The sequence below is a fragment of the Poecile atricapillus genome, chromosome Z (genome assembly GCF_030490865.1).
Source record: "Poecile atricapillus isolate bPoeAtr1 chromosome Z, bPoeAtr1.hap1, whole genome shotgun sequence".
NCBI lineage: Eukaryota > Metazoa > Chordata > Aves > Passeriformes > Paridae > Poecile > Poecile atricapillus.
In genome coordinates this window covers 51967432-51993473 of record NC_081289.1, presented here as the reverse complement: position 1 = coordinate 51993473, position 26042 = coordinate 51967432, and the positions used below count along the sequence as shown (strand labels likewise).

The 26042-nt window shown below is 42.5% G+C and overlaps 2 protein-coding genes across 3 annotated transcripts in view; one reads left to right on the top strand and one right to left on the bottom strand.

Annotated features, from left to right (window-relative positions):
* Positions 1 to 3: 3 nt before the first annotated feature.
* On the top strand, positions 4 to 15294 carry LOC131572840 (protein Wnt-2). The gene is made up of 5 exons (XM_058826229.1): positions 4 to 83; positions 1507 to 1730; positions 4701 to 4978; positions 7813 to 8077; positions 14987 to 15294. The coding sequence occupies exons 1-5, from the start codon at positions 4 to 6 to the stop codon at positions 15214 to 15216; spliced, it is 1077 nt and encodes a 358-aa protein (XP_058682212.1). The 3' UTR covers positions 15217 to 15294.
* A 6011-nt stretch (positions 15295 to 21305) lies between these two features.
* LOC131573411 (suppressor of tumorigenicity 7 protein homolog) overlaps positions 21306 to 26042 on the bottom strand; it is a 135611-nt gene continuing 130874 nt past the window's right edge. For both annotated transcript variants that reach the window (XM_058827353.1, XM_058827354.1), the window contains exon 15: positions 21306 to 21622. In XM_058827353.1, coding sequence (XP_058683336.1) covers positions 21527 to 21622 — 96 coding nt within the window. In that variant the 3' untranslated portion in view covers positions 21306 to 21526. The remainder of the gene's footprint in view (positions 21623 to 26042) is intronic.

Sequence of the window (26042 nt, the reverse complement as noted above, 5' to 3'; positions counted from 1 at the left end):
AACATGAACTTTCTCTCTGGGATCTGGTGGTCTCTTCCCTTGGTCTTGGTCTGGGCGACCCCACCAGTCACCTCTTCATGGTGGTAAGCTTACAATTCCAGAAATTTTTATTTGCTCTTGGGGAAGGTGGGGTCGGATTAATTGTGAATTAGGGGAGGTGGGGGAAGCCTCTCCTTCTTAGTCTCGCAGAAGCGGAGCTCGCTGCTGCCAGCTGCTCCGGTCCAGAAAGTCCTGCCTTAAAGCGAGCGGATTTAGACGGTCCCGGCACCTCCTCCCACACCCCGTCCCCGCTCTCCTCCTCCGCATAAGCACAGCGCAGCTGCGGGGGCTACCCGGGGCTTTGGGCAGCGGTGTGGGGGCACCGCCCGGCAGGGACAGCGGGCACCGCCCGGCCGGCGCTGCCCGGGGCCGCGGAGGGAGCGGGACGAGCGCAGGGGGGCGGGAGGGGAATACGCCCGAGGGGCGCGGGCGAAGCGCTGCTGCTGCTGCTGGCAGCCGCCCCTCCGCGCCCCGGCGGCGCTGGGAATTGGCTACAGCGGCGCTACTTTTTTTATTATTAATTTATTTTTTCCTTCTTCTTCGCCCTCCCCCGCCCCTCCCTCCTTTACAGTTTCTCCTCCCTGAACTGCAAGCTGCCAGGGCAGAGGGCTGAGAGCCCGGCGGGCAGCGCAGGGCCTGGCTTCAAGTGATAGTTGATGTCGGCGTGGGGCGTCTCAGGCAGCTCGCTGCAAAACGCGTTAGAATGGAAACATAAGTCTGCCCCTCCAACTGGGGACCCCAACCAAGCCCAGGCTGGAAAGTCTTGGTGTAGGAGAGGAGTTAAACCTCTTCTTGTAATTCTGGGGAACGTTTAACCTTGCCTCTGGCTGATGCGCGATCAAAGCCCGATTTATCAGACTGAGCATGTTTCAATAAAATGACTATCTGTGTCCTTAGTCGTATAAACGTTATTTATTGCGGTATCTTTTTGTCATGGTGTCTTCTAAATGCCACTTAACTATTTATTTTTTGGAAGTCACGGCTTTAACGATTTTATGATCGTATAAAATAATGAAAATTCAAGAAAAGGACGTTTTCTGTTTGATCCCTTCAAAAGACACCTATGGAAGTTTGGATTTTATGAAAGGTACCTTTCGAAACATTTCAGGACTAATAGAGACCATCTGGATACAGATGATGTAATTTAATTTTTTCAAGATTTGGTTTGTTGGTTGTTTTTTTGTTTTTTTTTAAAGTACTGCACGGATCTGCAATAGCGGGGCTTGGGGTTCTCCTGAATGCTCCACGTTATTAAAAAAAAACAAAACAAAACAAAACAAAAAAAAACCCAAAAACACAGGGTCGATGACTAATTGTAAAGGATTTCCACCAAAAAGGCAGAGGTAGCTGCGGCTCGGGACCCGCCGGAGGAAGGCTCCGGGGCGCTGAGGACCCTCCTTCCCTCGGAGTCGGTGCCCGGGGCTCGGCGCGGGCCCCCGGCGCTGCCCTGCCCCTTCCCTCCCGCAGGTACATGGGCGCCGTGGGCTCGTCGCGGGTGATGTGCGACAACGTGCCGGGCCTGGTGAGCCGGCAGCGGCAGCTGTGCCGCCGGCACCCCGAGGCGATGCTCTCCATCGGCCGCGGCGTGGCCGCCTGGACGGCCGAGTGCCAGCACCAGTTCCGCCGGCACCGCTGGGACTGCAACGCCCTGGAGCGGGGGCAGCGCCTCCTCGGCCGCGTCCTGCTGCGCAGTGAGTCCCGCGGGATGAGGGAGGGGCTTCCCGAGGGCTTGGGTGCGGCCTGCAGCCTCCGCGGGCCGAGGGAAAGGGGGTTTGCAGAGTCGGCCCGAGGGCAAAAGTGTTTCTCAAAAGGGTTTGAGAAACCTCAACAGGGGCTGTTCTGGGGCTGGCAACAGTGGGCAGTGTGCGGGAGTGATGCGAAGGGTGGCCATCCACCTGTATCCGTGGTCTTGGTTTTACATATCAGGAAGAAAGGAAGAGGACATGCCAAGTAATTTTAGGGTCTCAGGGACAGCAGAACAGCATATATGATAATGTGAAGGTCTGTATTGCTTAAAAACCTGTATCAAATCAGGGAGATAATGTGAGGTTTTGGCATATTCGGTGCTGGCTCTGCAGTTCTCGACTTTTCTCCTTTTTTTTTTTTTTTTTTTTTTTTTTTTGGTGTATAGTGGCTATCAAGCCCACATATTAAGGCCTACAGGGAAGTTGAGGCATCAGAATGTGGCAGCAGGACAGAAGTCTTTCCGTCACAGCCCAGCCTGAGGATACCAGTACTCGGGATGGGGCCTGCTGAAAGGGGCAGCTCAAGAGCGGACAGGAGCCCAGTGCATTGCGATGGCAGACGACAGACAGTCCCTCCTGCAGGCCGCCTCCCGCTGCAGCGTTTCGTGGGGAAAGCGCAGCAGCAGGGTGCAGTCGCCACAGGGCTGTGCTGTGTGCGGGGTGAGGGCTCTGTTCCCATGCCGGGGCAGCACTGCCGACCAAGGCACTGCGACATTTCAGGTCAGGCTCCGGGGGAGAAAGAGGCAGGGCACACACATCTGATTGAGGTGAACCAGGCTTGTGCAGACCCCGAGCAACTGAGGACTACATTGTGCTTCCCGCGCTGAGGGAGGATGGTTAAGCAGGGTGTCATCTGGTGGAGGTCGGAATTAGGCAGCCTAGTGAATCTTCAAATCTCAAACATGGCCCTTTCGACTCAAAGAAATGGCAGTATTTGTTCCTGTGTCAGAATGTCCTTACCCGGGGAATAAACGTGCTGAGGTTCTTGTTAACTGCAGCTCTTTCACCAAGTGCCACACCCTGTGCACATGGCCTTCCTTGGTGCGCAGCCAGTGGGGCTGGCCCTGCCCTGGCACTTGTGTCCCTGGAATGTCCCCGGCATCATTCTAAGCTGTGAGCAGCGTGGAGGGGAGTAGGAAAGTACCCTGGGACCATTGCCCCAGCGGTGGGGACAGAGAGGAGAATGGCAGATAGTGGTGCTGACCCAAGCAGGGGGATTTTCATTCCGCACTAGGTTCCACTGCTGGTTAGCCATTGGTTACCGTGACCAGCTTCATGTTCCCTCAGCAATTGTTTGTGAGTAACCAGTAACGTAAGCCATCGGCTGAAGTTTTCAATGAGGTTTTTCTGATATTCAGAAAAACATGTCTGGCAGAACATAGCCTAATAATGATGAGGCTATTTAAAAAAAAAAAGGAAACATGCAGTTTTTCCAAAAGTGAAGTTTTCACTGTTGGCTCATGTGAGAGAATGACAGCATCAGGCTTCTGAGCTCTGCAGTGAGCCTGATCAGGCTGTGAATGCTATGGAAATGTAGCAGGATGGTAGTCTATTAAAATTGATTAGTTCAGTAAACCCAAAAAAACCTTTTCCAACAGTATCAAGTGTTTCTTTTTAATTAACACTTTACAAATTTTTGATATTTCTGAAGAAGTTTTCTCAGAAATAAGTCTTCAAAAGAGCATGATTTGTAACAAGCCAGGGTAACTTGTGCCTGATTTTGAAGGCAGTGTGGGAAGCATGGATTTCCCAGTCCTTTTGTAAGCTTTTACTTGCCATTTGCGAAAGGCTTGCACAGCATGTGGAAGTTCAGTTCATTTGTAAGTTAAACATATTGGTGCTACTGCAATTGAAATGCTAAATAATAAGTTCTATGATGTAATTCTGCCTCTACAAAAAAATCACACTTAACATTTGTCTTTGGGGTCTTCTTTTACTGTGCTAACATTACTTAAGGCTAACAAGCCCTGCAAAGAGGCCCTTCTCACTGCGAGTCTTGTGCAAGATATTGCACAAAATTCTACTTGTCATTCTTCCTATGCTAAAAACCTTAAAAGTAGGAAAATATTCCATTTCCACAAATAGATTTGTGGTAGTGTAATGTAGCTTTGTATTGCAAACTACTAAATCTTAAAATAAAAGCAATTATTACATTGAAATATGTACCTAATCACCTATGAGTGGGCATAGTCTACAAATTCAGATAATCTTTGGTATAATAAAGTATCTTGATTAGGAGATGGGAAAGCTGCCAGAGCAGCTGGCATGAGGAAGTCACAGCTGCCAGACCAAATCCTGCCTCAAGTATGACACAAGCGCTGCCATTGATTTAATGGAACTTATTTGTGTGAATTATGGTCACGGGCTTGATTCTAGGCAGAAAACCTAATATTAACTTATTTTTCAGAAGATAACACCCAGGTTTTCTCCTTAGCATGTTTTAAGCAGGGAAGTCTATTTCAAGAGCTTCGGGAGAGGAAAATCTGGTTTCAGGAGTTACTTCCAGTATTTTGCAATGTACATGATGTTTCAGTTTCCCTATTTAATAATTTCCTAAACTTATCTCTCAAATAGCACTTAATATATTCGTCTAAATTCTTGAAACATGATAGGAATGCCAGCTGTCCTGTTCACATATCTGTATAAAACAACTGATCCATGAAAGTATATTAATCAATATCAGAAGCAAATCTTTAATATTTTCCAACTCTAACACTATATTGATGAAGTTTTACCAGGGAGGGGTCCAAGTTTAAGCCATGACTAATTCTGGCTCCAGGGAATGTGCATTTGTGTGATTTCAGCCTGTTTTATCTTTTACTCTGCAAAAAAGTCCAGACTAACTGTCTGGATATAGGACAGCCACTCAAAGTAGATACCCCAATGATATTTGAAGTGACTTTTTTTTTGTTTCAGGTAGTCGAGAATCTGCTTTTGTACACGCCATCTCCTCTGCTGGAGTTGTTTTTGCCATCACCAGGGCATGTAGCCAAGGGGAGCTGAAATCCTGCTCCTGTGATCCCAAGAAGAAAGGCTCTGCCAAGGACAGCAAGGGCCATTTTGACTGGGGTGGCTGCAGTGATAACATTGACTATGGCATTAAATTTGCCAGAGCCTTTGTGGATGCCAAGGAACGGAAAGGAAAAGATGCCAGGGCGCTGATGAACCTTCACAACAACAGAGCTGGAAGGAAGGTGGGTGTTCAGGAAGGTAGGAAGGAAAGTAGATGCCTAGAGACGTTCTAGGACAGCTCTCTTGTGTCTGGGGCAGTTAATGCTTAGCCCTTGCTGTCTGGGCTCAGCAGTTATGAAGAAATATGGGAAGAGCAGGAGCCTGAGCTGCTGTTTCTGTCTCCCTTGGAGGTTCTGTGCAACAGAGATCTACAAACAGACTGCCTAACAGTATTCCTGTTGGAGTCACTTCAGTCGCTCCTTGTGTGGAAAGTTAAGCAGGAGTCTAAGCTGCAGGACCAGTTTGGATGGAGGTCTTTTTTTGAGCCTAGTTCTTATATAAGCAGGAGTTTTATTTTTGGTTAATACAGAATACAAATTCCTAAGAGAGGCTGAAGATCACACTGAAGAGCAGGCTTGACAAAAAGCAAATTCAAAATAACTCTTGAGAAAAAAGTCCATTCTGCCCATTTATATATGTATATGGTAAACCTAATCACAAAGTGAGCAGAGATAAAAGCTAATTACTTCACTTTTTAAGAAAATAAATTCAAAATACATGTCCCTCCAAAAAAGCAATGTCCTTGGAGCATGACCTACAATCCCTTTTCTAAACTTTGTATGAAAATACCATTCCTGAATTGCCGCTAAAAGAGTCTTTACTTTCACATTGTAGATAAGTAGGAGTAGTTGCCAGGTGTGTTGCCCATCTCTGGTGCAAGGGCTGAGGAATATCTGCACTAACATTTTGTGGTGGTAGCTATAAAAAGTAAGAATAGTGCATGAGACTGGAATATGCTGTTTCATTATTTAAAACATGTTAAAAATTTGCTGCTCCCAGGACATCTGAAATAATAGAGAAAAAAGTTTTATTGTGTAGACTGAGCACTTCTGGAATAATTTGTATAGACTTTTTGTGTCTTATCTTTGATTTTCCTTAATGTATATTTAGTAGGAATTAAGTTGTTTGTATTCTGATCTTTCTTTGTACTGCAAGTAGATGATTTTCCTGAAAAATTTTTGTTCTTCAGCATCTTTCCTCCTTGCTGTTTATTGCCAGCAAGTGTAACTAATATTTAATGTAGGCAGATGAAGTTGTTCAGATCAGTGATTAGGCACACACAGTACTGTGGTCATGTTTATGTTACTGTCCAAAAGAGGCTGAAGTCTACAACACAAACAAAGATTTATTTTAGGGGTGAATAAGTTCCATGATGGGAAGTACTTTCTTTAGTATTTTAGCATCTTATAAAGTTTTAAAAAACACCTCTGCCAAATACTAAGGTAGTACTGGTAAGGTAGATTTTTAGAGAAAGGTCAAGAAATTTTAATAAATATATTCGATTAAAAATAATGAATATGTTCTCATATGCTCTGTGACGTGCTTTTTTGACAGAGACACTGTTTCATATTCACAGTGCAGTGTAGTGTAGGTTTAGCTTTGCAGGGATCTCACCACCTCAGCTGCCCACAAGCCTGGCATTTTGACCTGGGTAAGACCATCTGTGCCCTTTTTATTTTCTTGCCCCCAAAAGGGGTGTTGATAGATTTCTTTTAAAACAAGACTATTCCAGCTGTGTTAATTAAAAAATAAATAGAACAAATATTTATAATATTCCCATTTGTATAATAGAACATAATATGCTGTATATCAGTATAGGTACATCACTGACAAAAAGAGACCTGCATTCCTTATGTGTTTCTTCCACTATTCCAGCAAGTTGTTTTAAAAATACAAATAGTTACATTGATTTCTGTTCAGATAATGAAAACCAAACATCTGCTTAAATCCCAGATTTGTGATATGGCAATGAAGTGGGGCTGTGGGAATGCCAGTGACTTCTTTGAAGTAGTCATATCATTTACAAGTTGGAAAGAAAATTAAAAGTAATTTGGTTTTATAATACATTCTCACTTTATTACTAAGCGCTTGACTGAAAAAGGCTGCCCCACTGTGCATCAATCTCACATCTAATCATGGAGATTTCTTCTCTCTTACTTTCCTCCCATGATGACATGCCTCTTGGACAAACTCTAAAATGTTCATATTTCATGAACCCTTAAGGCATAATATTTATAAATCAAATATCCATATCTACATAATTGGGCATGAATTATTTACTGTCTATGAACCCGTGCATTGTTCTCCAACATCATACAGATAGCCTAAATGTCTGAGATGAAGCTGAAATGGCTTTAATGCTATCCAGATGTTAAATTAATTATAAGGGCGATCTCTCCAATACAAACTAATGAAGGTCTTATACTAAAATGTTTGTTAAAAGCTGTATAAGCATTTTAAGTATACAGTATTTTGGAATTTTGCATAGATCTGATGCCTACCACAGGTACAATGCTTTACACAGTCTTTTAAAAATAATTTAAATATGAAATGCCTATGAATTTCTGGGCAATATTTGAAATACTGTTCAGGGTAAAGGGCAACTTCATGAAGCTGCAGAGGGTCAGAGGGTCAGTGTGGCGATTCTGCGGCTGGAACAATGGGGAAAGGGGGCACCTTTGCCTCCTGAATGGTTCTGGCCGTTTCTGATAATTTCCTTCTGTCCAGTGTGTGTGTCCTAGCACTATAGACCACCTCGATCCTTGGGATGAGTGGCAGGAGCAGGAAGGTAAGCCCACCAGTGGGAGGATTGTGTGTAAGGTGAGTCAAGCAACCAGAGCAGACCAACCACATGGGGATGACTTGATGCTACCAGTGGGTGTCACTACAGACCGTAATTTGGAGACCCATCACACAGGCCTGGCACTACAGGATGGATGGAAAAGGGCTGAGAAGCAATTAATTACACTTTGTTTTACCTGTGTATATTTACATTTACCTGTGCATTTCTAAACAGGCTGTGAAGCGGTTTTTGAAACAGGAGTGCAAATGTCACGGTGTGAGTGGATCGTGCACTCTAAGGACCTGCTGGCTGGCCATGTCAGACTTTAGGAAAACAGGAGATTATCTGTGGAAGAAATACAATGGAGCAATTCAGGTGGTCATGAATCAAGATGGCACAGGTTTCACTGTGGCTAATAAGAAATTTAAGAAGCCAACTAAGAATGACCTGGTATACTTTGAGAGCTCTCCAGACTACTGTATCAGGGACAGGGATGTAGGTAAGCCTCTATCATTACATGTGAATGTTTTCATTTAAGACATTTGTACTTCAAAGGTCAAAAATTTTAATTTTACTGAGAGTGTGTGTATATGTGTATATACATATATATATTTATAAATAAATAAATAAATAAATTAAAAAAAATATATATGTATATATAAATATATAAATCCATGCATGTAACCATGGAAGAACTTTCAGGAAACATGAAAGATGTTTTGGAAGAACTCAGTACAAGCACAATAGTTCCTTGATGTCTCTAGGTGTACAACAGCCAGTTGTTCTAATATAATTCAGCAGTTTCTGCCAGATGCTATAGGGCCCTGGAGCTGCCGTAAGGCAAAGCTGCTTTCAGTACAAGTTTGAGTTGTGCTCTGGAGGCAGGTCCATACTGGGCACAGCCACACTCACTCTTGTGCCACGCAGCTCACTCCAGAGCTGCCCCAAGTTCCACGGTGTCCCTGTGATGCCACCTCCTGTTGCATTGCTTCCTTTCCACGTTGTTATGCTACCACAGTGGTGCCCTCCTTCACCTGCACGTTCCCACAGCTCTCTGTGACTGTGAACTGTGGGACTGGACTGTGTCCCCATCTAATGTGGGAGGTACAGCTTGTGCCAGCCCAGCCCTGCTTGCACCAGTCAAGGCAGCTGTGGGTAACGTGGGGTGAGGCAGCTGGAGGACTGCAGGTGGATGAAAGAGGAGAGGCCAGTGGGATGCAGCACACTCGGCTGGGTGACACAGCTGTTTATTCCTCTTTACGAGGCAGTGTTGGCTCTGTCCATGACAACCATCACGTTTTTTGAAGAGTTGTGCCAGACCCCGTGGGAAGAGATAAAGTATTGGTGCTGCTGTTAACACTGGATTTTCCTGCTTCAGAGATTCAATAGAGACAGACTTAGTGTTACAGAATTCAAGGCATTGCCAAGCACCAGGAACCCTGGTGACTGCTCTTGACCCATGTATAGTATTTCCTGCTGTGGAAATTAAAAACTAGCAACTAGAAAACCAGAAATTTGGAAAAGAGAGGCAGACTGAGTAATGTATGAGAGAAGTTGTGGAACTAATTAATAGGACCAGATTGCACCCCATATGACAAATCCTTAAGTATCTGGATAGCAGTGCCGCTCAACTCCTTTTGGCACTGCTGCATGTTTACAATCCAGGTTTGCTTGGAATAAACATTGCAAAACAGCTGTACTTAAATAAGAACAATATGTGAATTCCTTGTCATGTACTGTATTGACTTCAGTGAATCCAGAATTTCATCCAGTACAATTACATTGTACAGTGTTTCTGGTTAGTTAAGTTGTCAGCATAATTTTAAATGTTATTTATTCTTTTGGCAGGGGATATTTATTACCTGCATGAACACATAACCATTCCTTGAATAGTGACTGGTACTGTAAAGTCTAATCCATGTGAATAAATGGGCATGTTGTGGAATCATGCAGATATTAACTTTGCAGACTAGGTTTTTTTCATTGTAAAAAACATGATTTCCCCTGGAAGAAGAACTTTTACACTACCTAATTCTATATCAAAAATCCATTCAATAATATCTTTGTACTAAGCCTAATCTCTTCTGTCAGTCTTGTTATTGTGGAGGAGAGTGGGCACTTTTCATCATAGTGTACTATGTGCATTTGCCAGACACTGACAAGCCTGGCCAGAGATGGCAAAGTCTGACATGTTCTTTGGCTCAGCTCAATGTAAGGCTGCAGCTGAGGTGGTGTTTCTTTGCTGCCCAGAATTCAGAGAATGTGGCTGTTTGGAAGAGCATATTTTTAGAAAACTGCGGTAAACCTTTGATGGGCTGTGGGATGCTGCTTGCATGGAGCAAAGAAAGAACCACACAAACAACCTGATCTGTCTTTGAGTGAGATGATTTTGGTAGCTGCACAACATCTTTTTCATTTTTTGGTTTGCCTTGTTGAGGATTGCAGAGTGCCAGCCCTGTTAAATGACTGCAAATGAAATGAGATTATGGAAGTCTGAGTTTGGAAGTAGGTGGGGAGCATCTCAGTGTCAGCTGAATCTAACACCACAATGTATGTCCTTAAATACAGCTCTGCCTTTCATTCTCCAGGGAATTCAAGCAATTTAGTGATTCAAGAAAAAAAAAAAAATTATCTGGAGATTGGTTAGTATTGGAGCTGAATGAAGGATTCACAGAGTAAACCTTATGAAGCATCATGACTTGACCAGGAGACAACTTCACAAACTGTAAAATGTCCAAGCCAGTGTCCTCTGTGGCTTGATTGTGCTAGCACATAGGACATAGGAACCAGGGAGTTAAAAGTGCTCAAGGATTCTGCCATCAGCAGCCTACCCAGGAAAAAAGCAGATACCTTCTCTTTTCCCACTGGAGCTTCCACCCTGGGTCTCCCATTCTCTCTGAGGGTGCAGCTGGACATAAATACATGGAACACCCCAAAATGTGGTTTGTTTGTTTTTTCTCTAGAAAGGAAAAGAGGAGTAATTGACTTCAGGAGGGGTGTAATATGGGAAATCACTAATAGTAACTCAATAGCAAGATAAAGTAATAACCTGACCACCTCTTTTCTTGCCTTAAGATTTCACAAAGGACAAAATGGAGATTTTTCAGAACTGTTCAGAATTCATTTAACCATGCACACATAACTCTGCTGAAATAATTTTTGCTCATAATTTCATACTCAAAATTAGATAGAAACAGAGATAGAACATCCCAGAGGGGTTTTAAAAATAATCCTAGGTAAACTTCTGTTCTTATCAACACATGGCCATCTCTTCAGTGCTGGCCTGGGAAATCCCAGCCCCTCCAGACAAAGCTGCCTCCAATGTGTACTGCCTGTTCTCTCCAACCCTTCTGAACTGGGTGTTGTCCATAAGATCCAGTAGCTTCAGAGCTACTTTTATGTGAACATTTCCTTTAATTATTGTTTCCCCAAGAACACTTCTGAGGAAACTATTGTTGGGTATTTCACTGGTTTTGCACCTTTTTTTTGCTTTTGTTGCGTACGTTTGTGTGTGTGTGTGAAAGTCTAATAATTTATGTTATTGCTTGACACCAGATTTTAATCAGTAGAAGTTGAAGGGAAAAGCTCTCATTATATACTAATAAATACATTTTAGGGCTTTAAGAATGGAAAGAAAATATTTTTCAACATAACACATGTTGACTTCCAAAAATAACTGTGCAAACCAAGAAGAAAGGACTTGATGTACAGGCTGTGAAGTTGGCAGTATGAAAAGCTGTGGATGTTTTGGCAGGTAGAATGTGTGTAGGCATGGCAGTTCCAACATTTGAAATGAAAAGAAAGAGGTTGTACAAAAACTTTTTACAAGTTAGAACCTAGTCCTGCCTCGTAAATGCTGAGGAGGTGCATTGCAGGTAGCAGGCAGAAAACTCTGCCTTATTTTGTGCAGTGTCTTCTGCTGCCTTCATCACTTGGGCCTGCCAAGGAGCACAGTAACGTGTCTGGCTCCTCACTGCTAGTTATAGTTCATTTTCCTTCTCACTAGAGAAGCTGCAGAGATTCTGAAGATGCTGTTTGAACTTTGAAAAAAGCTTGGTTTTGCTCAAAAACTAAGCCTTCATATGAGCTTGTTTTCACTTCTGTCACAATCTGTGGATTAATCCTGAGTTAAGTCTCCTGTCCTAGCTGTGTAGTAAATGTTGATGTTTTGTGGTCAGCATCAGATGATACCAGTTTCTGACTGTCTGAAATAATTTTGTTTTTTAAGCTAGGACATAACTCCTGTTGAAAGCAGTGGATACGTCCTGCTTAGGTTGTCCTTTAGTGCTGTGTGATTTCCCCTTACATCTGGAAATAAGAACATTGGACTTGAAAACTAACTTGTGCCTGGGCTGTGGAATATGGTCAGACCTTTCTGAGCAGCTCCTGATGGATGTGGGGGAACATGGGGTCTTCCTTCACCTCCAGCAGCCAAATGACACAGCCCAACTCTGCTCCTGGTTGGGAGTTGTGCTGAGGTGGAGGGCAGCTTTGCTTTTCCTCCACTGGTGTGAATTTCTGATACAGAATGTTAATCACGTGGGTCACAAGCTTGGCCTTCGTACTGTTTCTTTGGTCTGAGCAGAGAGAGCAGGACAAGTGCCTTTAAAGGTTCTTCATGGAATTAATTAGGTTGAAAAAGACCTCTGAGATTATCAAATCCAACCTTTGAGCGAACACTATGTCAACTAGATCACGCACTAAGTGTGACACCAAGTCTTTCCTTAAGCATCTCCTGGGCCAGTGATTCCACCCCCTCTCTGGGAAATCCATACCAGTGTCTAATAACCCTTTCTGTGAATTTGGTTGTATTTTGCACAGCCTGGCCTGTGATGCATATTGCTGTGGGCTGACACAAACAGCAAAACTTACATTCAGGTATCCCAGCTGTTTGCTCAGCATCATGGATGGAGGAGAGTGTGATGGCTGGGAAGCAGGATCTGGCTTTTATTCTGCCACAGGCTTCCTGTGGGACCATAGGTGCATCATGTAGTTCTGCATGGCCAACTCCTCAGCCTCTGGGGGCACTGGGGGCCATTGGAAGCCTCTCTTCCCCCATAATGGAGTGATTCCTGAAAAAAAGATCTGGGAAAAGCTTCTTGGGATCACATATGCCATTAGTTGCCACGGTGCAGCTGGCTCTGCAGGGAGAAGTGCACAGCTGAGGGCTTGCTGGGAGTAGCATGTGCCCATGTGGGTCACTGCTGGGGGACCCTCTCCTCTCTGGGCCTTCCTGCAGGGGATCTGGCACCACCTATAGGGACAGTAGGCCAGGAGAAGGAGTTACTGCTGTTTTCCTGGTGCAGGGTGTCCCTGATACACCACATCACTGGTTGTTATAGCCAACTGAGATGCTCCCCCAAATACCAGGGGCTTATTTTAAAGCCCATCTCCCCAGGGGAGATGTTAGGCAGAGCATTGGTCCATAGGCAGCAGCATGAACATGCTCAGACCCCAGAGGAGACTGGGGATTTATTAGGCTGCAGGTGCCTGTTTCTGGCTCCATTCAGTGTGTTTTTTCTTCCCTCTGTCAGTTCCCTCTGGGGTGGCATGGCAGCACCTTTGCAGCTCAGGATCCTGAGCCAGGGCCAGGGGCTGGTGCGTGGCTCTGGGATGGGCAGCCGTGGGCACCTGTGCTGAGCTGGGGGGCTGGCAGCCACCAACACCCTTCTGCTCTGCCTGCAGCAGACATGAGCCAGCCACTGCATAGAGAAGCTCTCTGGGTGTATACCTCTACCCAATGAATATTTAAACATTTAAATAAATACAGGAATCTAGGCCATTGGAGGGAAGCTGAGACGTGTTCTAGGGGCTGAAGCACTTCTCCAGGGCAGCAGTTGAAGACTGTCCTAAAATTGGTGCAAAAAGAGGAAAATTTGCACCCCTCTGGCTGAGAGGCTGGGTGATGTGTCAGTCCCATGAAAAAACAGTTTGAGAAGATGACTTTGGTTGGATCCCTCATTGCATTCATTAGTGGTTTGGGGTCAGCCCCTATATAATATGGAGTCTTCCTGATGCTGGGGAGGCAGCCAGGGATGGAGACACAGTGAAGACTTGTATGTTATAAACTGCTTTGAGACAGCAGCATCAGTGCATACAACCATAAAACCACCATAGGGAAAAAAAAAGGAAAATTGGAATTTATTCAGCTTAAATTATTAATAATTACAATTTAACTGCACTTTACATTTTTATTAATTAAAATTAGTTTGCTATCCTAGCTCATGCAAATTTTAATTAATATTTGCATGTATTTGTATTCCTTAAGAATGTAAATTGTTCATGTTTGGTGTGCACCTGCAAATACACATTGTAAAATATTTTGTTAATTTACTGACCACAGCCTTTACTTAAGGAATATCACCTTGCCCAAGATGAGAATGGAGTTGTAATCAGGTCTATGGAAAATGTGAGAAGAATGTTAATTTTTTGGATATATCTGCATTTGATTCATAATAGCAATACATAGGAAATTAGATGAGCCAATCAATTTTTATAAAGTTTCCAGATTGGTGGTACTAACCTGTCAGCAGCTGTAGTATTGAGCTTAAAATGTACCTTAAAATCAGTTTGTGTTAGATGAACAGTGGCTCCTATGTGGTACAGTCACTGTTCAGACTAAGATATGCCTTACAGAGACATTTTACACCACGTGGATATATAGGCACAGGCATTTCAGCCACTCCTCCTGAGTGTTTCAAGAACGTGACAAGGTGTGGTATGGTTCCTCTCCTTCTTTTTGTCCACAGCAAGCTGTAATTTGTAATTACAAGTTTCTTGTAATCTCATGAAAGGAGGGAAGAACCCTTGGTATTACCCCACAGAGACCTGAATGGGTGGAATGGGGCCTGTGGGTGGACACAGCAGTGATGCCAAATGCTTCTGCACTCACTTCTGCGAGACTTTACTCATTGGCAGCACAGTTACTTTACCCATTGAGTCCCCCGCAACCACCAAACTTTGTGGTCCTCTCTTTCCTGCACACCCAGAGCTCCTCAGCGAAGCCCATGAGATCCCAAGCACCATGAGGATGCTCCACCTGGGCATCCCATTTCAGACAGTCCTGGGTGCAGGGAGCAGGACTGCCTTGGGAAGGATGTCTGCTCTCTGGAGGGGGAGAAAGTGCCAGGGAAAGATGAAGCAAAATGCGATGATATTAACAGAATCAGGCAGACCCTTTAAGTGTTTCACCCATTTTATTCCTCCTCATCTCCAGGCCTGATTCCTAGGGGAAATATGGGAGCAATTTTACATTTATAGGCATTTCTCTGGCTTGATATTGAAACCTGGGTGATATGATGTTAAAGGATCAAATACATCACAAATTATGTCTCCTATGCTTATTTTCATATGCTTACTGTCCTTCCTTAAAATCCACCTCCTGACCTTTGCTGCACTCCCTTTGCAGGGTCCCTTGGCACAGCTGGTCGGGTGTGCAACCAAACCTCGCGTGGCATGGACAGCTGTGAAGTGATGTGCTGCGGGAGAGGCTACGACACCTCCCGTGTCAGCAGGATGACAAAATGCGAGTGCAAATTCCACTGGTGTTGTGCTGTGCGCTGCCAGGACTGCCTGGAGGTGGTGGACATTCACACCTGCAAAGCGCCAAAGAGCGCTGGCTGGATTTCCCGGACATGACGCACAGGCTACTGATGCTGAGGACCACAGCCTTTGCCCTTCCTGGTCCATGCAGGGAATGCATCAGAGGTCGTTTTTACTTTTATGCCTGTTTTGCCTTTGTTGTTCATTGCACAGAAGCTGCTGAAAAATTGATATAAACCCTGCAGCATTTACTTCGCATTTCTACATGACAGTGTTGCTGCAGAGTTGTCTCCGCATGAACTGATGCAGCTCTGGAAGGATGTACTGATGCCAGGACTGTTCCACCCACCATGTAACTCTCCTCCAGAATCCAAGTGGCAATTCTTTCCTGCCATCAGGAACACAAGAAGATAGAAAATATGGCACTTTTACAAGATCACCACCACCAGCTGCATGGACTGGGCTTGCTCGAGCATCTTCTGAACAATCTTGGGCAGGTCACAGTTGAGTCCTGAATACCAAATGGCTCAGGAGTTTGAGCACTGCTTGGTGATTTCCCCATGAAAGAAAATTTGCAACCAGATTTGTGAAAAACTTTACTGGAAGGTGTTTGTTCATCCCTGGCGGACTGGAGTTTCCAGTAAGGTGGCCACCTGAGGCCACCCTGGCCACCATTAGCACACTGTGGCTTCCTGTGGGGCAGGAATTGGCCCATGGCCTAAAACAAAGGAAACCGCAGGAGATGTATTCAGCCACAACACTTGATGAACTATTGGAATCAAAGAAAATGTCATAGTTATGTTTGTGAAAACTTGCCTTAAAAGCTTTTAAAAGGTAATGAATATCAACTGCTGAGGATTTTTTGTTTCCTGACCTGAAGGATTGAAGAGAATGGTTTTTCACCCTAGTGAAATCTGGGTACAGGACACTTGACTACCTAAGGATAAGGTTTCCACTTTTTCACCTACACAATAGTGGAAAAATGTTTGCGAGCAGTGTTGGAGAAGGAAATGCCTTGCCTTAGTAATGACTTGGATTCTAAAACAGTTACCATCTTCTATGTTCTTTTAAAGTTAATAGATCTATTAAATGTGCTCAAAATTATACTTTCTACTCAGATGGCAAATTTGAATTAGATTTTTTCTGCATATTTTCTGCAAAGCTGCATGCCTATGATTTAGAGTGTATCAGCATATCAGCTTGCGATGGAGGCAATTACAGGTTGTGCCAGGTCCATATGCTGGGCTGGGATCAGCACAAAACAACAAGTTGCTGTAAAGATGTGCAGGCTTATGAGGCCCAGAAATTGCAGCCTTGGTGGAAAGGAACTGGGTCAGAGAGGGACCAGCTGTCTCTCCTCAGGGCAGAGATCAGCAACATGAACCAGAAGAAAAATGGGCTCTGTACCAGCAAGTATAAGGCTCTGAAAAAGAACCCATGAAAAGTAGAGACAGGCAAGGTAATGAAAAAATAACATAGGAAAAGGAGATTGAATGAGTGATAGAACACATTGTAGATGAAGGTGAAATTTCCATATGAAAACAAAATAGACTGGAAGAACCCTGCAGGTACAAACAGTGCAAGAAAAAATAATATCCAAGTAGCTAACCAGGGCAATAAAGTGAATACTCTGTGTATGTTCTGTTTTTGGAACTTTCTTAAAAGACTATTTAAAAAGAAAGAGGTTTGGCATTAAGTGGTCTTGAGGGAGCAGTCATTTACATCTGCAAGGCTTTAGAAAAAGTTTATATAATTAAAACGGGCAATTCATCTCCAGAAGGCACAGCTGGTGTTAAAAGATTAGGAGGCTCCAGAAAGTTCTTTTTTGGACAATAAGATAATGTTTCAGTTACTGTATATGGAAATGATCGTGGCTAGAGGTAACAATCATCACACTTCTGTCTAAAAACCAACTGCTGGTGGGAACAGCCCTGCCCACGTGTCCCTGCATGTGCAGTGTATGTATAATGTGTATTTATGTGCCCACAGGCAGCTCTGGGCTTATACTGCTGGCCTCTTCATTGCTGCCAATTCTGGCTCTGGGCTGGATAAGGAAAAATTCATATCTAATTGTATTTAAAGGTGAGCTCCAAGGAGAATTTTTATTGGGATTTCACTGTGAAATGAAATCCACATGTAGTTTGTAGCCTCAACAATATCATACTTTAAGCCTTAAGGAATTTAAAAGAAGTATAATAATTTTTAACCTTTTAGAGACTTTTTTTTTTTTTTAAAGATTCAGGGAGCCTGAGTGGTGTAGAAGAACCTATTTAATAAAACCGAAAATATTTCAATGTTTAGGAAAAAAGAAAAAAGGCTCATTCTTACAAGAGAACTTGTTCTAGGCAGTTGAATGAAGGGTAATGAAATCAGATCTCTTCTTAAATATTCCAGAAAAATCAACTCACCTGAATTCTGCAGTCCCAGATAAAGTGTTTTCGAGTCACTGTATTAAAAATGTATTAACTTTTATTCCCAAACCTGGTCCTCCTCCACTAAGGCACATCTTCCTGTTCCAAACCTTCCTCTGGATCAGAGACCTGTGGTTTCTGAAGGCTGGTCTTACCAGAAGGACCAGGACAATGGGGGCATTGAGTCCCTTGGCCTTTTCAGTGTCCTTTGTCACTCTGTCCAGCAGCAAGCCCACCCAGGTGTGCACAGCAGGCTGATGTTCCCATTCTGGGCACGTGATAAACCATGATGCAATGCCTGCATCAAAACCGCTTTACCAGAAGAAACCCAGAATGCTTCACAGCATAACAAGTGGGTAAATGCTAAGCTTGTCACTTTCTTGATGATGGTTTTTTCTGTATGTATGTTTTTTGGAGCTTTTAAGAGCTCAAGGTAACTTCTTACAGTTGTAGGCATTTCTGCTGCCTCTTCCACAAAGAAATGCACTCCCAGAAACTTCTGTTTCTTATTGGCAAAAGACACTCAAAGATGTAAATATCGCTAGAAAGGCCCCTCCATGATCTTAAGCAAATCCAACAAAGAATTTAAGCCCTAAACCAAGACAAGGGGAAATAAAAGAGGAAACAAAAAAAGAAGAAACAGAAATAGGCATGGCAAATGAAATAATACTGTAGTTTTGTTCTATGGAATAAATTTACTCATGTATTTAGTCATGAAGAGGAAACAGCTGTCTCTGGGTAGACATTTTAGTGTCAGAATAATGTTAGCTGAACTAAAGGTTGTAGGATTATTTTTTTAAATACACAGTCCAATTTTCTTGAGGGAGTTCCCTTTAATTTGCTGCATGAACTCAGGATCTAGCAGCGCCCTGAAAAGCCGTTAGCCTGCCAAGCATTTTGGGATTGCTCCCTCCCCACTATTTTCAGCAAACTTTACCCTAAAAAGTGTGTTTGGCTGTTATAGGTGAAATCTTGTAAAAAAAAAGTTTAATTTTCTTTTACTACATGGAAAATGAGGAATGACTTAGCAATGGTGGTGTATATTAGGGCATGTGGGCATTGAAGGTTGAGAGATTGCTTCTTTTTCTTTTCCTGGAAAAATAACAAAAATCAATTCATCCATCTCATCCTGTCCTCCCATCCCTGTGTGTATTTGTTTGCAGATGTGAATTAGAAATAAAAGGCTGCATTTCTGGTCCTGTGCTGCACAGCTGCCGAAGGGCATCCAGCCTGCATGCCCACACCACAGCTGTTGGTTGCTGCCTGCGGGCTTCATGTCCAGCTTGTTCAGTGTATGGTGGCAAGGGGAAGAGGAACGTGTGAGGATTAGTGAAGATCTGGATCTGGGGAGAGTGCTTTTGCTAAGAAAAACTAGCTCTTACTCCACTGTGGCAGCACAAATGTACCGATGCTTGCTCTTCTCCATGGCGTTTGTCCTGCACTCTTGGGAAGGGCTTTATGCAGGTGGTGGCTGCATCCAAGGGCAGAAGTGGTTTTGTGGTCACATGTCTCAGCCTGCAGGTTTTACCTGCCACTTCCAATGATAGAAATGAACTTATTATCAGAAAGACAGAGGCAGCGCATGGGCTGTAACCACAAACGTGATTTTGGATTGTTTCTTTTGTGTAACAGCTCATTTGCCTGGGGAAATGGATGCAACTTCATAAAGTTAAGATCTCTTGTGAGAAACGAGCAAATGCATATGAATCAATACATTGACAGCTCCCTCTGTGGTGGGAGCTGGGCAGGAGCCCTGCTGGAGGCTGGGTGGAGCCAGGGGCTACATTTTACAATCTGCTGTAACTACAGCCACTGAGGTTTTCAGGGCCACCACAGGGTGACAGCCAAGGGGTGTGTGCGGCGTGTGCAAGAGGGGCAGCTTCCTTTAGATGCTTAGCTTCTGCGGATTTCTTCAACGTGGCAAAACTCCTGATAATTTTCCTCCTTTCTGCTAGGGTAAGGACTTCCATGGTCTGGAAAAACAGTCCGTATGTTCAGCATACACACCAAATGATGAGAGGGAAAGCAGCAGCTCTCCCCTTGGTGTAGCACTCTGAGTGCAGTTCCTGCCAGGGAGCAGCTGTAAATCTATCCAGTGGGAGGAAGGGACAGAAGGGGACCAGATTGACTTGGCACTCCCAGGAAGGTCCTCTCCTTTTTTGTTCTATGCAGGTTATAGTGTAAAGAGAGAATGTGCATACAAATTCTATTAAGTTGTCTTTAAAGAAAAAAAAATCAGGAACTGCTAACATTTGAAGTTAAAAAGCTTCCTCCACCCCTAAATCTGAAGATGAATTATTATCTGAACCAGATTTCCACAAGGTTCATCTCTGCACTAAGCCAGAGGCTTTCCATCATTATAATCATGGGCTGTGTTTGCTTTTTCATCTAAGCCATACTGAACTTCACAGGAAACATGTCAGAGGCAGCAAAGCCTAAGGCAATAAACTCTGCCCAATGAAAAAGAAAATCCTTTGTCTGTTTTGCCTAGTCTTTCAGATGCCTAGAATTATAATTAGAGATTTTTCTAGATAAAAAATCCATGGCACATTACTGCTTATTAGGGAGACAGATACTAGAAATAGTAGAAATAAAACTGCATAAGGATATTTTTGAATTCTTAAATATTCCCCATAGTTTAAGGAAAGGATGTGATTCTTCCAGGAGATAAGCATTCCTATTTATCAGACTATTACAGATAGTAATTCCTACACAGATCATAGTATCTTTGAGCAGAAGGCCAAACTACTACCAGGTCTCACACAGCTGATTTCTTCTAGAATGGGGCTGCCTTTTTAAAATCTCATAGCACAGCAGTATTTACATGGTACTTATGCTCACTTTAACAAACATCTGTCTTCTACTAGACTAATGTGTCTGTGATCAAGGAAACAAAAAAAATAACATAATGCATCTTCTATTGTTGAGAAACACTTTCCTTTTATACCAGTTCTAGTACTGGGAGTTTTGTCTCTGCTCACTCATTTCCTCATTAATTAACAAACCTATCTGCTAGGGATCACAGTCCCTTAAACTGCTCAGCATTTTAAGAGCAACAGCAAAGTTGAAATGGTAAAGTGGCATTTTTGATCCTCTGCATCAGGGTTATGCTTCCTTATCTGGAAGGTCAGCTGGAAAACAAATTCTTGAGGCATCTGTAAGGATGCACTTTTAATTCTTGACGGAGGACTATTTGCTTCAATTTCCAGATCAAAATCTTCATTTCAGAGCTGGCCTTGGAAGTTTCCATGGACAGTGGCTATGTCATAAATGAATACTTAGTCTAAACAGTCACGGCACAAGGATAAGATTTCCTGAGGTGAGCACTAATAGTGAAACACCAGCCTCTCTATTAATTGTGCATGAACACCCATTTTGCTAATGAGCCTTCAGAAGGTACCTGAAACACCAGGGGTGTGAAAAAAATCTGTCAAGTACGTGGGCTTGAAAATTCAAACGAGGATACAGTGACCTCTGTGCAGCGAAGGGAATCGGAAGCCCAGTGTGCCATCCAAACTGCCTGGAGAGCCTAAAGCTGCTTTAAGCAGGAGCTTTAACTGTCTAGAAGCCTCCTCTAGACTGCAGAAGTGAGGGCCTCACCCTAACTGAACTCCAAAAGAAAAGGCAGTGACAATGTTGCTTAATTATAACATTATTAGTATGTTTCATTACCTGAATGTATAGCTACACCCTAGATACCTTGAAACAGATGCCACACGTTTAAAAAACAAAATGTAGAGTCTGTGTTCTGAAAAAGTCAAAAGACAGCAATGCTACAATACACAAAAGTTTATTTTTTTCTTTTCTGAAGGCAAAATATAATAGAACCTAACATCAATGTATTTTGTACAACAAAACAGTTTTTATATGAGAACAGACAATCCATGAAGAATTTTTAAGTCTTAGAACTGCTTCCCTTTTTATCATGCTTTCTTGTGGTCAACAAAAAGTTGGCACAGAAGATGTCATGGCAGTCAGTCAGCGGGCATGCTCCCTCAGATCCTTGTCAGCTGGTGCCACAGGCTGGAGGGCAGGATACTTTCTACTTTTTCCATCACAAAATTTAAAGGGGCAAAGAGGGTGCTGAGAAACTGCAAAGAAATCAGATACACATTCAGAACAAAATCCAGGAGACAACACATCTCAAGAGAAAGTTGTTCAATAAGATAAAATATTCTTGCTGTGTTCCTTGGTAAAGTCCTCCAGCATGATAAAATGACATAATTAATTCATAAAGATTTTTAAATTCTTGAGCCTTGCATATACAGAGATTTCTGGATTTTGCAGCAAAGAAAGCAAGAGCCTCATTTTTACAAAGATCAAAGTGATGAACTGTGAAAGTTTTCACACATCTCACATCCTAGATTGGAGCTCATACTGAAGCCACCAAAAGGTCAACCCAAAATCCACTGAAGAGAGGCTTTTTCATAACAGGGATCTGCCAGACCACCTCACAGAAACAAAAAACTTGTCTTGAGATTCAGGTTTAAAATGGTTCAGGGTTATCTACAGATCTGAGGCATCACTAACTGTAATTTGTCCTAACGTACTCTGCATCACTGACTAAAATTTATCTTAACATCCTCTCTCTATTACAGAACGCAACATTCAAAGAGACTTCAATATATTAGTGTTCAGACAGGCATATGAAAAAAATCAAGATGGAGAACATTTTATCTCAGCAAAAAAATACTGGCAGCTACATAGGCAGAACTCAGGTATTCAAAACAGTCGTGAAATATATATTGAAATACATATTAATTTTAATTAATTATTAAAACATTTGAGAAATACATATTAACTGTGATTTACATTGCCTGCAGTTCAACTCTAAACATTACATATGTCTATGCTGGCACCCTACATGTGTACGAGAGGGCACATCATTTATGAAGCTTATGCATTTTAAAGGCAATAGTAAGCACTCTAATTCTTTTTCCTCTTTGATGTGTTTGCCTACACTGCAGACACTACATCCTTGTGCATCATGGGAAAACCAGGTAAAACCAGGAAAACCACTGGTAATGTCATTTTGTCGTAAGCACAGGTCAAAAAAAAAACTAACTGAAGCAGAACAGTTATTTCAGTTCTGGTGCTGAAGGTCAAGCTGTATGGCATGAGCCACAGCTGAATCAATGAAACACTGACTTACCCAGTCCTAGAGACTGCTCTTTCTGTTGCAAGTGGCTTAGCCCAAGGAGAAACGTTCCCTCTGGTTGCAAGTACTGCAAATTACATACTTGTAAAATCAATGAAACAAGAATAATTTGCCTGACAGTGACTTTTATTGCAATTCATAGGAATTTTTTTTCTCAAATAATTGATTGTATTCTATAAGAAAGTCAGCAAATTATCAGCAGCTTAAAACAAGCCAAGTTTTTCTCCACCTGGAGAATCAATTTTCTACAAAATACATTTAAATTCATGGATACCAAAACCTGACTTCCGTAAAGTCCAAGCAAAACCTGTGTGGACAAGAAGCTGAGGATGCCACCTAATCTCTTGTGCAAGGTGATGTAACAGTACCTGTGCTGGGGCATTCTGGCCCTTGGAATGCTCCTGGTGCTCCTTTCCTCAGGAGCAGATGCTTATCCAGCTTGCTGGCAGCACCCAAGAGAGCTTAGTCAGCATGATACACACCAAGGTTTCTTCTTAGGGTTTGGTTCTTGGATTTTTTTAACTGCTTTGCATTTCCTTTTGACTCTGTCTTTTTGCACAGAGATCAAAAAAAGCAGCACCAGCAGAGTAAGAATTCAGGGTGGCAGAAGGGGTGGTCAGAGACCTGGTTTCTATTATTATTTTGTGTTTGAAAAGAAAACCATCAACCTGGCTATTTCAAAGCTGCTTTCTGGTAGCACCTTCTGAATAGCACCATTTGATTCAAATATGCATGTAGTCTCTTTTCAAGCTTTTCCATAGTGTGATTGGTGTTTTCATGGAGAAACTGACTATTCAGCACTCAGTCCCAGTGATCAGATCCATGTGTTCCCTATCTCAGCATCTGTAGAGGTCCAAGCAGATGAAATGCCTCCCAGGGCAAACCCACCTGCTGAACTGCGGTCTCATCCACCACACAGGAAATATTGAGACACACTATGTGAGTGATCTCAGGCAAACAAAGGAATGAAATCAGAAAAATTAGTCTTTCTGAAGTTTGCCTTATTTTAAAAATTTAACTAGGCAGTACACTTTTAGCTACATTTGTTGACTTGAATTATATAGTGACCTCTGTGTTAATACATCTCTCAATTTTAAGATAAACTGTTATTGTTACTAAAGACCCTGCACTTACATATTTTTAATGATTTCCCAGATTTTATTAAATTTCTGCATGTTAAAGAAATTTGATACTAGTAACTGTGGTCTGGCAATTTTATCCAAGCCATGCAATCAGAATTTTGCCTATATTTATTTCTTAATTGACTTCCATAAGCCTTTTGTTAGAAAGATCAGCAAAAACTAAAAGCACAAGCTATGAAAATGTTTTTTCCTAGCCAAGAGAAAATGCTAAAATCTGCTTTTAATTTAAGATTACTTAGTCTGACAAAATGTCAAGGTAGAACTGGATTTGATGGAAGAGTCAAACTTATTTCCAGGTACAACATAATGTGCATACATGCACAGTTTCACAATGTAATATAGCACCATCACAATGACTACCAAGCAGACAGGAATATGTAATTCCATGAACATAGCCACAGAAACAGCACTGTTTTTTCTTTGAGCTATTCATCTTTGAGCTATTTAGGGAATTAGTTACTTATGAAATGATCTTCCCTAAATCTGAAAGGGAAGAATCAGGGCTGGCCCAACCTGTTCTATTCTGACACAGCTGTATTTCAAAGAGATCTCTGCCACGATTTTCTTCAGTCTCATGCACCTGGGACACTTTTCCCAGAGCAGACAACAAACATGAGCCTTCTGAATTGAAGCCTTTCTATGAGCTACTAAGTCAATGTCCCAGGCTCTTAAATTCTGTCCTTCCCATGGAAAAACCTCAGTTGCTGCATGGTTTATGAAGATCAAGATATAGCTGAACCAAGCCATAATACATGTTAACTGACACAATAACTTCATCATACAAGTTTGAAGATCTTGAGTAATTTTGCCAGCTTTATGCACATAATGTAGCTCACTTTCAGTTCTTTGTGCTTACTAACTATAAGCTTTACTCGTTTTCATTCAGAGCCTTGGGGTATCTATCTTAATATTAACACCAATGGCAGCTGCACTTACACATCAGGGGAATAGATCCTTCTGGTCTGATTCTATTCACCAATTAGCTTTAGAACCTGCAAGCTCCAAACCATGGAGAAACAATTACCAACATGCCACCAGTTCCATTATCTCTCTGAAATCAAGTCAGCCACTAGAGACAGGTAATTTAAGCCCATGAAAAGAGTCTCCAATTTTCTCCAATTCCAGTAGCTCACTGCCTGTGGCAGCAGAACTAAGTAAAAAATCTCCTTGTGCTGCCAGCATATAGTCTTTGTTCAGGAAGGATACAAGGCTCATAAACACAGGAACAAGGAACAACAAACAAGATTTGGGATCTGCAACTGTGATAGTATCAGAAAACTAAAGATTTGATTGAAAGAGCTGAACAAGGGTCATACATTTCAGTAACTTCAGTAACTACAGAACAGAAAAAGACCCAACCACCAAATACAAGAAAAGCTTTACAGAGAAGTTTGTGATCATATGCCCAAGTTAAACACTTACTGTCTACCTAGCACCTATGTACAGACTAAAGAAACAAGAATGAGTAATAATATTTCAGCACTTTTTGCTGAGAGAAGAAGTATCTTCTGCTACAACTGATCTTATTTTCTGTCTTCTAGAGATAATGAGAGAAAATTCTTGTTGCATGAACCATCGCTGTACCAAACCTCCATCACTCACAGGCCTGGATTAACAGAACACCCGGCTCCCCTGCAAAGGGAGTCTCTTGCCCTTTGCAAAAGGGTTTGAAAGAGTACTGACAATCTGGAATTTGCCAAAACCTTTCAGCCTGGCCTCCTCCACCCCATTCCCTACACCCCCAAATCAAAAGTACCAAAGACATTAAAAACAAAGCCAGGAGGCCAGTTTGGAAAATGAGACCTAGAACAGAGACAAATATTTTTGAGAAAATATATTACAATGGAAGATATTCAGCTTTAATGGAAGATATTCCAGATTTACTGGAAAAGGAATTCTTTACTATCCTAGAGCTTTTCTCTTAGTGGATTTTTCATCTCCTAGCATGCTGGAGCAGTGGTGTTCTTGGTTTTGCAAAGAAAAAGTTTAGTTTAGGATAATTCATGGCTTTTCCCCCCTCATCCTCCAAAATTTATTAATCCTTGGTGGATTAAAAAAGCACAATTAGGAGAGACTTGTCTAAATCTGGTTCAGAAAAGTTATGAGGGAAATACTGAGACTACTTCCTCCTTGGCAGTTCAGGGGAAAAGGACAGAAATTTGTCCTGGTTAACAGTACACTCTATTTCTACCCATACTAAGAGTTTCTATT